The following is a 13,003-nucleotide window of genomic DNA, read 5'->3' on the forward strand; positions in this document are numbered from 1 at the left end:
AATGAATAAAGAGATATAGATAGATAAAAAAAGTTTATTAGACACTGTGCCCAGGGGATTTGAGTTCCTCAAACAAATAAGGTCACAACATCTTCGTTATCAACGCGAACCTATCTTCCGCATCATCGAAACCAAAGATAAGATATTCAATGACCCCTGTGATAAAGTTTAGCACGAATTTGGATCACACATCGGCGTAGGGCCAAACTGGAGCAAATGTTAAGCATGAATCCGTCCCCTACACTAATGTGTTTCAGATTTGTGCTCAACCTTTGCCCGAGGGGCATTGAATAATTTCTCCATAACCGAAAATCCCACCTCCCGCGGTTTTCAGTTGGGCATCCCTCCCCAACCCTAGTCAACGCAAAACCCTATCCCAACCTAACCATAGTTTACTTATCATAATAAAATAACCCTAACCATAGTTAAATCCCAACCAGCCCACCACCCCCTCGCTCCGCACTACAAAACGCCAAACCCAAATGCCTTTCCACCAAACCTTTTCTGAGAGAAAATCAGAGAGAGAGGGAAAAACGACGGACCGAAAGTACAATTCTGACCCTCCCCCATGGCCGTCTCCTCCACCTTCGCTAGGGTTTTCCCCTCGCCGTTCGAGTGCCGCTCAGATCCCGATTTCTCGGGAGCCCCCCGGCCGGAAAATGCGAGCTCCGGCCGCAAGATCGGTGCCGGCGGAGTGAGATCCTACGGCGGAGGTGGCATGTCTTCTTCTCTGATTTTGAGGTTTCCTCCCAACTTCGTGCGGCAGCTGAGCACGAAGGCGAGGAGGAACTGCAGCAACATCGGCGTCGCGCAGGTCGTTGCGGCTTCGTGGTCGAACAACCCGGCTGCTGCGGCGGCGCCGGCGGCGAAAGCCGTCGACGCTGCTTCGGCTGCCCTCGCGCCGGTCGAGGTTGCGACCGGTGTCGAGGAGGGGGTCCTCGTTGAGGAGAGTTGTTGTAATGGTGTAAAAAAGATTGAGAGTTTGAGCGATGAGAAACCGTATTCGTTTTTGAGCTGCGACGGGAGCGTTGCAATTCATGCTGGTGCGTATTTTTCTGTATTTTCTTGAGATCCTTGTTTTGGATTTAATTGTGTGATGAGAAAGGGCACCAAATCTAACCATTTTGGTGAGATTAAGTGCTGAGATGTGGTGAGAAAAGGGGAATTAACCTATTAAAAAAATAAAACTTTTGTGCATTTCTCACCGTTTCACCCATGCGAATTAGTGATTGGTGAGAGAGGGAAAAGGAACCAATGGAAAAATGTAACTTATGGCTACCACAAGGTAGCCTAGATGGCTAACGTGTGAGGGTGAAAGTACCCCCTCCCACATGATCGCGGGTTCGACTCCTGCTTGCTGGTTGCAGTCCTGTGGACCAGATGTGGTTCACAGATGCTGTGTGGAGGGCCCTTGGCTCACTCTAGCACTTTGGTGGGGTTGTGGTGACGGGCTCGCCTTCCGAGGCAGTAGGTATGGCTCGGACATTCCACAGCAGTAGCAACCCCTTGGGTATTACCAAAGGGGTTCCCACTTGCTACTCTGGTTGCACCTTTCCATCCTTATGAGTAGGGGAAAAAAATAGACTTATGTATATTTCTCACCATTTCAATCCATGCAAATGAGTGATTTCGTGATAAAGGGCAAGGAACCAATCAAAAAATGTCATTTTTGTACATTGCTCACCATTTTGCTCCATGCAAATGAGTGATTTGGTGAGAAATCTAATCTATTCACTGGTTCGATTTTTTCTTTTAAGTCATTAATTTGCGGATGTTATCTCCTACCCCTATCTTGTGGTGCATGGGCCAATTAAAGTATTAAGTTGTGGCTCGTGCTAAGATTTGCAAATTATGTCGAAAAAATTAGAACTTTTTAATGCTTATGTAAAGTGCACCTTTTGCACCTTAACCACTGCTAACTGGGCTGTCGTTTGCTTCTATGTTTGTTCAAAAGATTAGTCAAGCCTTTAATTAGATGTACGTAGAGATTATAATTGTGATTGTCAATTGTTTGCTAGAGTATTCTACTTGACAAATTTAGTCATGTTTAGTGTACCTACTCATGAGCTAGCGCGGATCAGGGTAATACATTTATAGCTTTTATGAGGGGTTCCTGCAGATTTATAAGTGGAATGGATTTTATGGGTTTATTAATGGACTTCTTTGGTTGAAAACAAGTAACTGCCATTCAAAGTCCTCTTATGTTGTGGCCAAAGGCCCAATTTGGAATGATACCCCACATGACTGATTTAGTTTCGTTTTTGCATGCCTCCTTTAACCGGTTTCATGGTAAAGTTTCTTATCATTTAATATGGCTCGGAATTAATTTTTCCTTTTGCGTTCTCAGGTGAAAGGTTAGGTCGCGGTGTTGTTAGTGATGCATTAACTACCCCAATATTTAATACATCTGCTTATTTCTTTAAAACAACTGCTGAGCTCATTGATTTTAAGGTATGTATCATTGTTGCTTTTGGTAGTTTGGCGTTAAAGGTTCTTTGTTGCGTGCACCTACATTGGCCATGCTAATGATCTTGCACTATAGCTGATAATTTGAAGAGAGGATGTCTGCTTTAAGTCAACAGTCACTCTGTTCATTTTATGCAGTGCTTTAATTGATCAGTTTCTTTTGGTATTTAACGTGATAAAAATTTCTGTTTGCTTGGAAGCCGGGAAAAGTTTGATGCATTAACTTAGTTCACTGATGTTGTGGCAGGAGAAACGCCGTGCAAGTTTTGAATATGGACGTTATGGAAATTACACAACGGTGGTTGCGGAGGAGAAGATAAGGTGTATTTTTCTCTTCAATCAAATTTTCCTTGTAGCCCGTGTGTGATTTAGTGCTTAATGTGCCCATCTGTTCTTCCCATCTGAAACAGTGCACTTGAGGGAGCTGAATCAACCTTGATATTGGCATCGGGGATGACTGCAAGTACTGTCATGTTGTTGGCATTGGTTCCAGCTGGTGGGCATATTGTGACAACCACAGATTGCTATAGGAAGACTCGGATATTTATTGAAACCATCCTTCCCAAGATGGGGATCACGGTATGTTTTCTCTTACTGGGACTGTTTCCGCGCTGATTGTTGTATGTCTTGAGGTTCAGGACCAATGCGAATCTCTGAGATAGTACTTTGAGGAAGTGAGATTATATTAGAAAAACCAGTTTTATATCAAAGCATGAGCATAATCTGCCCACTTGTATTTGTGCTCTTGGATACTGTCTGTCCTATACCTTCCTTATTTGTATGGGCACTCTCATTCTTGCTTTCTTCCTATTGATGTGCAGGCCACTGTCATTGACCCTGCTGATATTGAAGGCCTTGAATCTGCACTGAATAAGAATAAGGTTGGTATTGAAGAAAGTAGTTAGATTGTCACCTTCGAGTTTCGTTTACTAATCATCTTTCAAAAGTAATACTGAGTTTAAGTTTCCTTTAAAAGATTTGACACTATCTTTGGATGCAGGTTACTCTTTTCTTTACGGAGTCTCCAACCAATCCATTCCTGAGATGTGTTGACATTGAATTGGTTTCAAAACTTTGCCACGATAAAGGAGCACTCGTGTGCATTGATGGAACTTTTGCAACACCTCTAAACCAGAAGGCCCTTTCCCTTGGGGCTGACATTGTTCTACACTCTGCAACGAAATACATTGGAGGACACAATGATGTATGCTACCTTTGGATTCAGTACCGAATCTAGCTATTCAGAAAGATTACTTATTCTATACCATAGATGCTATGAAGTACTAACTGGCACCATTCCTATTTTAGGTTATTGCAGGTTGCATCAGCGGTTCTGAGAAGTTGATTTCAGCAGTTCGTAACTTGCATCATATTCTTGGTGGCCTTCTCAACCCGGTGGGTAAATGAGATATCTTTTTGTACTTGTTACGGTCTTGCGTGTTTTTACTTTTTGGTAAGATCCTTTGAGAAATCTGGGTTATAGAGTCTTGTACAATGATACCGTTCTACACGTTTGAGCTCGTATCACCTAGGAAATGAATGGCTTTTGCATGGAAGACCTGCATCCTGTTTACTACTAATTTGTTCTCCAAAGCTATTGCTGAGTGTGGCAGTATTTTGCAATGCTTGAATCATTATTTTTGAAACTTACCATGCATCTAGTGCTTACTCCCTACTGGTGCTTTAATTTCTTTCTACTTGTAGAATGCCGCGTATCTGATCATCCGAGGCATGAAGACACTGCATCTTCGTATACAGCAGCAAAATTCAACTGGATTGAGGATGGCCGAGATTTTAGAGGCACATCCTAAGGTACTTCACTACCTTGACTTCTGTTCTTGTGGCTTCCATTTCCTTATAACAGTTTCAGTCTGCATTGATCGTATTATGCTTTTAAAAGAAGCAAAGATACTTTGTATTCTGGCAACAATCAAGGGGGAAAATAAACTATTGAAAGGTATAGAGACAAGGCCATACGATTTGTGTACTCCGGTTGGTTATACTGATGTCAAGTGTGAGATATACTTTCACTTTTCTGAGGTTTATGAGTAAACATCATACTTTCACGTTTCTGAGGTTTCTGAGTAAACATTATATCTCAGAACACTGATAAGCTTGTAAAGTACAATGGACAACCTCATAAACTTAAATCTATGCGAAAAGAAAGCATCCCAACCCTTTTTACACTGTGCATTTAGGACTTTGATCATGGGTGCCAACTTTGATCGATGTCCATACAAATTGTGTACAACAAGATGTGTTATCCGTTGTGTATTTGAAGCCGCTGAAAGCATTTTACATACCCCCATCATAAGAGAAGCTTTCTTTCATCTTGTTGACAAGCATACAAGGGAATTTCATATCCTATTGTAAAACCTTCCAAGTACACCCTGCTAGATCTAATGCACACTTTATTGATAAATAATTGAACACCATGGCATTGCGCCACTGACATATGACCATTACTATTGCACAACTAGCATGATTGCAACTGCATGGCCTGTCGATTGAAACCACTCCTGAGCACTTCATTGTATTCATGTCACTCTGACCTTTTCACTAAATTCCCAAACATTTGTCTTCTCCTGGCTTATTTTCACCCTATTGTCTCTCATCATATTGTTGTGCTGTTTATGCCATTTATTAATCCCATGTTCTTGATTTCATAGCTTCTTGTTGCTGTCTGTATCAAAAAGTTGATTTTAAGGACGGCATCTGACATTTTTCCTTGTACAATTTGTTTAGCAATCTTGTTCCAAACAACTAACTAAACATGATTAACAGGTGATTCGCGTATATTATCCAGGCTTGCCAAGTCATCCAGAACATCACCTTGTCTGACATTTTTCCTTGTACAATTTGTTTAGCAATCTTGTTCCAAACAACTAACTAAACATGATTAACAGGTGATTCGCGTATATTATCCAGGCTTGCCAAGTCATCCAGAACATCACCTTGCCAAACGGCAAATGACTGGTTTTGGTGGTGTCGTCAGTTTTGAGGTCAGTACTGATAATTGCTTTGATTTACAACTGGCTTTTAGTTATTTTCCGAGTCTACTGGTTGTTTTTTGGGCTATTTCGCTATGGTTTTATTCATATTGCTGTATGATTCTTATTCAGGTTGATGGAGACTTACTGAAGACTGCCAAGTTTGTCGATGCGTTGAAAATCCCATACATTGCTCCATCCTTTGGTGGCTGTGAGAGCATTGTGGATCAGCCAGCAATAATGTCTTACTGGTATTTTTTCATCTCTTCTTTATTATGTAGGTGTTGAATTATGACATCTCCTTAACAATGGGGACAGGTTTTTCTGGATGCATCATACAATTGTCTATGCAGCTTAAAATTCTAAAGAGGGTTGTACAAAATCAGTACCCTATTTTTATGGCTTCTCAGGAGTGGTTCTGCAGATTTCTCTTCAGAAACTTTTCGGCTGACGGTTTTCCAACCTTATTTTCAGAGAATTATTCTGGAAAAGCTATTTTCTGGGAAGATATAGAAAATTTGATTTTGCTATTCTAGAATACCAATTCTGCTAAAATGAAAGAAATATGAAACCAAAGATTGATTTTGTTTTGAAATATAATGAAAGAAGTATTCTCCAAAACTGATTTTGAAAGCAATCACCAAAGAGGGTCTAAATTTCTCATAACCATAGCTTGTGCGTGTGCGGAAATGAAATTGGCTAGTGAGGAACTTTATACTTTATAGACCTGTGTAACGTTCTAATCCATGGACGTAGATGCATAGTTCGTTTTCATTTTGATACGATAGATGGTGCAAGAAAATAATGTATATTCTGTTGGTGCATTTGGAAACAGGGACCTCTGCCAATCTGATCGGGCCAAGTTTGGGATCTTGGACAACTTGGTTCGCTTCAGCTTTGGAGTTGAAGACTTTGAAGACTTGAAGGCGGATGTTCTTCAGGCTCTGGAGACCATATAGAGCGATTAACCTGCACCGTTGCTTTCTCACCTAATAATTATGTCATGTAGCTGTTTGATCTTAGCGTTTGAATGATAATTTTGATTGAGTTTGATGCGTTTCAAATGATAGCACTAGAACTAGAGTGGTAATTGAATGCTCTGAACTTAAATTGATGAGTGGTTTGGTTTTTAATTCTCAAGTTTCACGATTAGTGGTGCAGATGAGGAATGAACAGGCTGCAAATTGTTGCAGGCTTGGAGCGATGTTTTCTTGCTGATCATTTACCACTTTAGAGCCCGGGTTCTTGCCCTCTTGGCGGAGATGGTAACAGCTTGATGGGGATGGAAATTCCTGGTCCTTGTTTTCTTTCTAGTGTGATAACAGATGTCAGATGCAAGATTAATTACTCCTATCATTCTCATCTCTCTTCTTAAAGAAAGTATTCATAATTTTAGTTATTGAAAGTCACTGCAAGGTTTAAGATGCTCTTCTTAGATCCATTTTGAGAACCAAAATCAAGGATTGTTCTGTATCCTTGCTTAGGGTGGGTTCTTGTTAACTTAATTTTTATTCTTTTTGTTTTGTTGTCTTTTTTGAATTTTTGTCATATTTATGTTATATTTTTTGAATTAATTATTCTTCTCGACAAGAAGAGTTTGACAACTATGAAAAAAAAAAGTCCACAAAAAGGCAAAAAAAGTATTCAACTCTTATGTTTTTTTTTAAAGCGTCGGCTTATATAAAAAAAAAAAATTAACATCGGTCTATTTTTTTATACTTTTTTGATTAATGATTAATTTTAAAAATCATAATGAAAAGCTAAAAAAAAAGTAAGAAATACCGAAATAAGTTGTGGACAAATAAGTTTATAAGAACGCAGTTAGTATTACTTACATATCCGTTGATATCACCGACTATGAACATCTATTGTCAGAAGGTATTCCTCGCACATTTTTAAATGCCTAGAATTATACTTGGGATAAATGTCAAGAATTTGTCACTTTTAGAGCATCTCCAACCTAATTTGATCCGGTAGTGCTAAGCAATTGGTAACTTTTGGCATCAGGTATTCCTTGAAGAAAATAAATGTCTAGAGTTAGGCTCCGTTCTGGAAACCAAAATAAATTCTTATTTTTTAAAAAGGCAATTTCAAGCTCAAAAATTATGGTCTTATTGAAATCTAAAAATATGCAATATAGATCTTGTTTGGAAGATCTTGATAAGATCTTTTATACGATGCAAAAAATTTTGAAAAATTATTTTTCATTTATTTTATTTTTGAGTTTGAAAATGTGAAATAAGCTGTTTATTTTTTAAGAAAATTTCTGGAACGGGGTCTTAGTCACTTTAGAGCAACTGCAACCTTTGGCTTCAAATTCTATGTGGCGTACGGACAGAGAATAACTTAGCATCCAATTTTGGTTTAGTTTAATCATAATGTCACATGGAGTGTCAAATCCGATGTCGATTTGACTTCACATCATTTACTTCAAATTTAACTCTTCATGCAAAATTTATTTTTGAAATTTTGGAATAAAAAAAAAGTAGATGCTGTGTATTTTATGCTGTGTTTGGATTTGGATTTGAATTTGAATTTTTTTTTGAAAAATAGTAGGAGTAATAAATTGAGAGAGATAGAGAGAAATGTAAAAAGTAAGGAAAATTTAGGAGGTATTTTTTGAAAAATACTTTTTGAAAAGCAAAGAGAACAAGGCAATTATATTTAGAAAATTAAGACGTTATGATTGGGGATGAAGATTTTTTTATGACATCTCCAATTTGAAGGTATGAGTTGGAGATAAAATCGATTACGAAGACTTGGCATAGCCTATTCAAAACCTTAGCTTAAAAAAGGCACAGTCAAAGAAAAATTCTAGTTTTTTTTTTTTTTAAAAGAATAATTCTAGTTTCAAATTGCTTCTCTATTCGCATATTGGCTTGCATTTTTCTGGATTCCTTTGAAAATCTACTCCAATTTCTGTTTCAATTCCTACTCCGCATTTAGTCATTGACATCTCATTTTTTGTCTTTATCATATGTGAAATAATCAAATTATTCTTTATTTTGTAAATGTTTCATGCATTTTCTCGCATAGAGAAGGATATTGTTGCGATTTTAAATAGAAAAAGATAAAAAATAGAGTGCCAAAATCAATTTCCTTATTATTTCTACTACTGTTTTGGCTACTACCAGGGCGAGATCCCGAAACCTTCAGCTTGAAATCGCAGTGGCATTAGCAAAAGCCTACCTGGCAACAGTGGTGGGTCTCCTTCTTTTTGTTTTATATATTTGTCAAAATCGAGTGCAAAACATTGCTCTCTCTACATTACTCTTTCTCATTAGTTGAAATAGTGTGGACTCCACTATAAAGTAATGTAATATTTATCAGGCAATATACTATTTGGTAAGCATGACATCACTTTATAGTGGGATCCATAACATTTCAACCAATAGAAATGAAGATAATATTCACCCTACAAAACTCAACTCGTCAAAATCCCCGCTGATGCCTCTATCATCATCATCAAATCACGACTTCTCCCTCCCAAAAAGAAAACAGATTGGTTAGTTCCGTCCGTGAATTTGATCACCACACAATTGACTAGATTTTGATTCTTGGAATCGTGCCAAAGTGAATTTATTACCTGTAAAGGCCTTGGTTCTAGAGTGAATGTTTTGCATTTAACTGTACCAGAAAAGAAATTATTCGCGATTCGCATGAGCCGGCCCAACTACCTCAGCAGTCGGAAAAAAAAACAACGACAAGATTCGAAAAAGATCCCATTCCCATACAAATCCAACAATATAAATAAATATGACACTCTGTTCCAAATTTCCAATTCCCATTTAATAACACTTACAAAAATTCCCATCATCTCTATCATCTTCTCCTCTCCGATCCCAATCTCCCCCCCCCCCCCCCCCCCCCCCCCGCTCTCTCTCTCTCTCTCTCAAAACTCGTTTCGTTTTTCTCTCACCAAAACCACCCATATCCCCGCCGGCGTTTTTCCGGGACATGAAATTCGGGAAGGAGTTCCGGACCCACTTGGAAGAAACCCTGCCCGAATGGAGGGACAAGTTCCTATGCTACAAGGTCTTGAAAAAGCTCCTCAAACATGTCCCAACCAACGCCGCCGATTCCCTACTCCCTCTCGCCGATAAATCATCCTCCGCCGTCGATGAAGCCGATGGAAATATCCCTCCGGTGCCGCCGCTGGCCGGCCTCCACGACTGGTTCGTCAGAATCATCGACGAAGAACTCGAGAAGTTCAACGATTTCTTCGTCGACAAGGAGGAAGAGTTCGTCATTCGCCTTCAGGTCTCGTCGACTATTCTTCCTTATAATTGTATACAAAAAAAAAGAGGAAAAAAGAAAACCTACTCGTGTCTTTGTGTGTGTTTCAGTGTTTGTGTGTGTGCAACGACAAGACCAATCGAGGGAAAATTATTCAATCCCCTTCGGCGTGCCCAAAACTCCTCCTCCAACACACATTTGTGTGCGGTCCCGTCACAAAGTGTGGGGAGCCCACACAAACGTGTGGTGGAGAAGTGTGGGAGCCCACACAAACGTGTGGTGGAGAAGCGTTTGGTGGCTCCCAGGAGCATGGAATAATTAGGTTGGGTTTGGTGGAGTGAGCATGAGAAAGTAATAAGTGCTTGTCTCGAATCCCACAGTGGAGGGTTTGGCCGGGTTCAGAAGAATTAGTTGTGATGCATATAAGCTGGCCCGGGACATTTGCTTATTAAAAAAAAAAACAAGACGAATCAATGAAGAGAATGAAACAATCAAGAACATTAGAGACTTTGTGGCAATAGTTCCAATGTTCGAGTCTCGCAGATTCTACAAAAGCCTTGCTCCAAGTTTAGATCATCTCCAGCCCTTACCCAAATTTGTACTAGAATTTAAGTAAAATCAGAGGAAAAGCTTCATTTGATACAATCACTTCAAACTAACCCAAATCTGAGTAAATTGGAAAGAATGGTAGGAGTATTTTAAGGGCATAGTTGTAAGTTGAAAAGGGAAGAAATGGCCTTGTAAAAAATTTGAGTCTCCCTTAATTTGATTGAAAATTTGAGTCAACTCAATTTGATATAGGTTTGAATCAAGAACTAGAGTGGGTTTTGGTTCTTAGTCAAAAGATTGGCTAAGAGCTGGGAGATGCTTCATGCCTACGCCTCTCCAGTGTGAGTACGGTATACTAGGCCGTAGGAAAACACAAGAGAAAACAAAGTAATGTGTATAGGCATTAGTACAAGTTCCTGTGTGTAAATACGCACGTGTAGGTCTTTTTGTGCAAAAGTTATGTTAATTAGAAGCTTTTGGGATTGGAATAAACTACATTTGACATCACGGTGGTTGGTTAAACAAAATTTTAGTTGTAGGAGGTTGCTCCAGAATCTTAAACTTTTTTAAGAGAAGTTGGGCCAAGATGGAATGGAGAATCTAACTTTAATAAAGATAGGAGTAGGGAAATGGGGAGCTATAAGTCATGCGAAAGCGACCTCGGTTTAGTTTTGTTAATAGCAATATCCAAGTATTGTGTTAATTCTGAAATTTGGGTGAGATTGGTTTAAGTGCAGCAGTACTAGTTTTTTTTTTTTTTTTTCTGTCCCTTGTATGATGCTTTCCGTAAATATAACAAGGTGATTTAGAATGAATAATTGATAGGCAAAGTGAGAGTCTAGATTGATTGGTACAATTCAAGAATAGCAAGTAAACGCATGTTGTGATGCTGGAGATCCCATTTATTTTCTCAAGATGTTCTCTCATATTCCCGGAACCAATGGCTGTTGCATTTTTCACGTGACGGTGATGAAGAGGTGACAAGTCTAAAGTAGGAGTCTTAACAAACATGGAAAAGAAAGGAGCTTATCACTTAGCTTATGTAGTTGTACTTGAGTTATGTAGTTATCTAAAGAGATGAATTGCAAACTTGGGTAGATCCCAACAGCCACAACATGTTGGCTCTAAATTAGGGTTTTATTTGGCTGGCTTAGAAGGTACCATCGATGATTGGGTAGTGTTTCCTCTTTCGTATAGAGGAACAGTAGGTATGCACCTATTTTATCATGGCTCTTTATTTAATTTTTTATGCAATTGTGACAGGAGTTGAAGGAAAGAATTGAGCAGGTGAAAGTAAAGAGCAAGGATGGAGTCTTCACATCAGGGACTGAATTCAATGAAGAGATGATGGACATCCGGAAAGACTTTGTCACCATTCATGGAGAGATGGTCCTCCTCAAAAACTATAGCTCTTTAAATTTTGCAGGTACGGCAGCTTTATCATTTATATCTTCTTTTTTTTGATCGGCTTTATCATTTATATCTTTCTTCTGTACCTGATTGATTGTTTCAAGTGGAAATCATGCTATTAAAAAATATAGATCCACAAGAGCAACTCAAGTGGTGTGCCAAAATATTTAGCCGAAACCAAACTTTATTGAACACGAAGACTGTCGAAGAGCTAAAAGCCTTGCCAAAAAATTTTCATACCCGTTGTCGTGCCAAGTTTGGCTACTTCAGAATTGTAACATCACCATCAGTACGTTTAATTTCCAATGTTTTTAATTCAGAAGTAGAAAACTAGGTGTGCCATTTTGATACAACATCAGGCAAAAAATATGGCTCCAGCTTTGCCAAAATAGCTTGAGAGAATGGGGCTGCTCAAGATTATGGGTACAACAGCTATTACATAATTTCTTTCTTCAAAATCTGAAGAGAGTTCAAAGTGCACCATTTTTTTGAAATTTCTGAAACCATATGTTCTTCCTACTTCTATAGGGCTAGTTAAAATTTTGAAGAAGTATGACAAAAGAACCGGGGAATTGCTGCAGCTACCTTTTACACAGCATGCCCTACATCAACCCTTCTTCACAACAGAACCTCTTACAAGACTTGTCCGGGATTGTGAGGCCAATCTTGAGCTCCTTTTCCCATTGGAAGCGGAAGTCGTCCAATCTACTACTAGCACCACTACACAAGATGAGAGAAACCCAACACCTAATGAGACGACAAATATCTTGACGGAGGCACCATCATCACTCGGGGAAGAAACCGGAGATATTTATCGGAGTACCCTTGCTGCAATCAGAACTATACAGGGCCTTAAAAAGGCAAGCTCCACCCATAATCCCTTGTCATTTGCATCTATGTTTGGGAGCCGGGATAATGAAAGTATTGGTGCTTTAACAGAAGAAAATTCGCCTTGTGACTCCAGCTTGGAGAATGGACAGGTGGCCAATAAAGATGAGCCCCATTCTCCTCAGTAGAATCCAACTTCATACTTGTTCTTGTTTCTGATAAAGGCTGGAAGCCTGGAACTGAGAACAGACTGATTGTAAGATATGTTTAATAGGCCACGGGCCGTATGTTGAAGTGTCCTTCCGTGGCCGTATGTTGAAGTGTCCTTCCGTAGAACTAATGTTTTAAGGTGAATAAGTTTGAGAAATTGGATGTAAGATCAATTTTTGTGCCGTCTTGACCTTCAATACCTTTTGTGATTATCTTTTCTGCTGATCTTGAGGTAGGTTTGGTACTCAAAGTTATTTTAGCCTTTTGGTAGGGACAAATCGAGCAGTGACTTGTGAAGTTTGGTTTGAATACTT

At 39.1% G+C, this 13,003-nt stretch overlaps 2 protein-coding genes across 2 annotated transcripts; both read left to right on the forward strand.

Annotated features, from left to right (window-relative positions):
• Window positions 1-478: 478 nt before the first annotated feature.
• On the forward strand, window positions 479-6,589 carry LOC131335105 (cystathionine gamma-synthase 1, chloroplastic). Its single transcript, XM_058370308.1, has 11 exons — window positions 479-1,043; window positions 2,348-2,451; window positions 2,714-2,787; window positions 2,877-3,045; window positions 3,288-3,347; window positions 3,467-3,670; window positions 3,775-3,861; window positions 4,171-4,278; window positions 5,373-5,468; window positions 5,589-5,707; window positions 6,292-6,589. The coding sequence occupies exons 1-11, from the start codon at window positions 569-571 to the stop codon at window positions 6,413-6,415; spliced, it is 1,620 nt and encodes a 539-aa protein (XP_058226291.1). The 5' UTR covers window positions 479-568; the 3' UTR covers window positions 6,416-6,589.
• A 2,633-nt stretch (window positions 6,590-9,222) lies between these two features.
• On the forward strand, window positions 9,223-12,906 carry LOC131335106 (SPX domain-containing protein 4). The gene is made up of 3 exons (XM_058370309.1): window positions 9,223-9,716; window positions 11,505-11,667; window positions 12,180-12,906. Exons 1-3 carry the CDS (start codon window positions 9,414-9,416, stop codon window positions 12,665-12,667), a joined length of 954 nt encoding a protein of 317 aa, XP_058226292.1. The 5' UTR covers window positions 9,223-9,413; the 3' UTR covers window positions 12,668-12,906.
• The last annotated feature ends 97 nt before the right edge of the window (window positions 12,907-13,003 follow it).

This window comes from Rhododendron vialii, chromosome 8a (assembly GCF_030253575.1).
Source record: "Rhododendron vialii isolate Sample 1 chromosome 8a, ASM3025357v1".
Taxonomy (NCBI): Eukaryota; Viridiplantae; Streptophyta; class Magnoliopsida; order Ericales; family Ericaceae; genus Rhododendron; species Rhododendron vialii.

What these genes read in the sequence shown, in the direction of transcription:
- LOC131335106 (XM_058370309.1), top strand. Translation starts at nt 9,414, where the DNA reads ATGAAATTCGGGAAGGAGTTCCGGACCCACTTGGAAGAAACCCTGCCC. An exon ending in AGTTCGTCATTCGCCTTCAG is followed by an intron (nt 9,717 to 11,504) that starts GTCTCGTCGACT and finishes CAATTGTGACAG; the next exon opens with GAGTTGAAGGAAAGAATTGA. An exon ending in TAGCTCTTTAAATTTTGCAG is followed by an intron (nt 11,668 to 12,179) that starts GTACGGCAGCTT and finishes CTACTTCTATAG; the next exon opens with GGCTAGTTAAAATTTTGAAG.
- LOC131335105 (XM_058370308.1), top strand. Translation starts at nt 569, where the DNA reads ATGGCCGTCTCCTCCACCTTCGCTAGGGTTTTCCCCTCGCCGTTCGAG. An exon ending in CTGAGCTCATTGATTTTAAG is followed by an intron (nt 2,452 to 2,713) that starts GTATGTATCATT and finishes ATGTTGTGGCAG; the next exon opens with GAGAAACGCCGTGCAAGTTT. An exon ending in TTGGTGGCCTTCTCAACCCG is followed by an intron (nt 3,862 to 4,170) that starts GTGGGTAAATGA and finishes TTCTACTTGTAG; the next exon opens with AATGCCGCGTATCTGATCAT.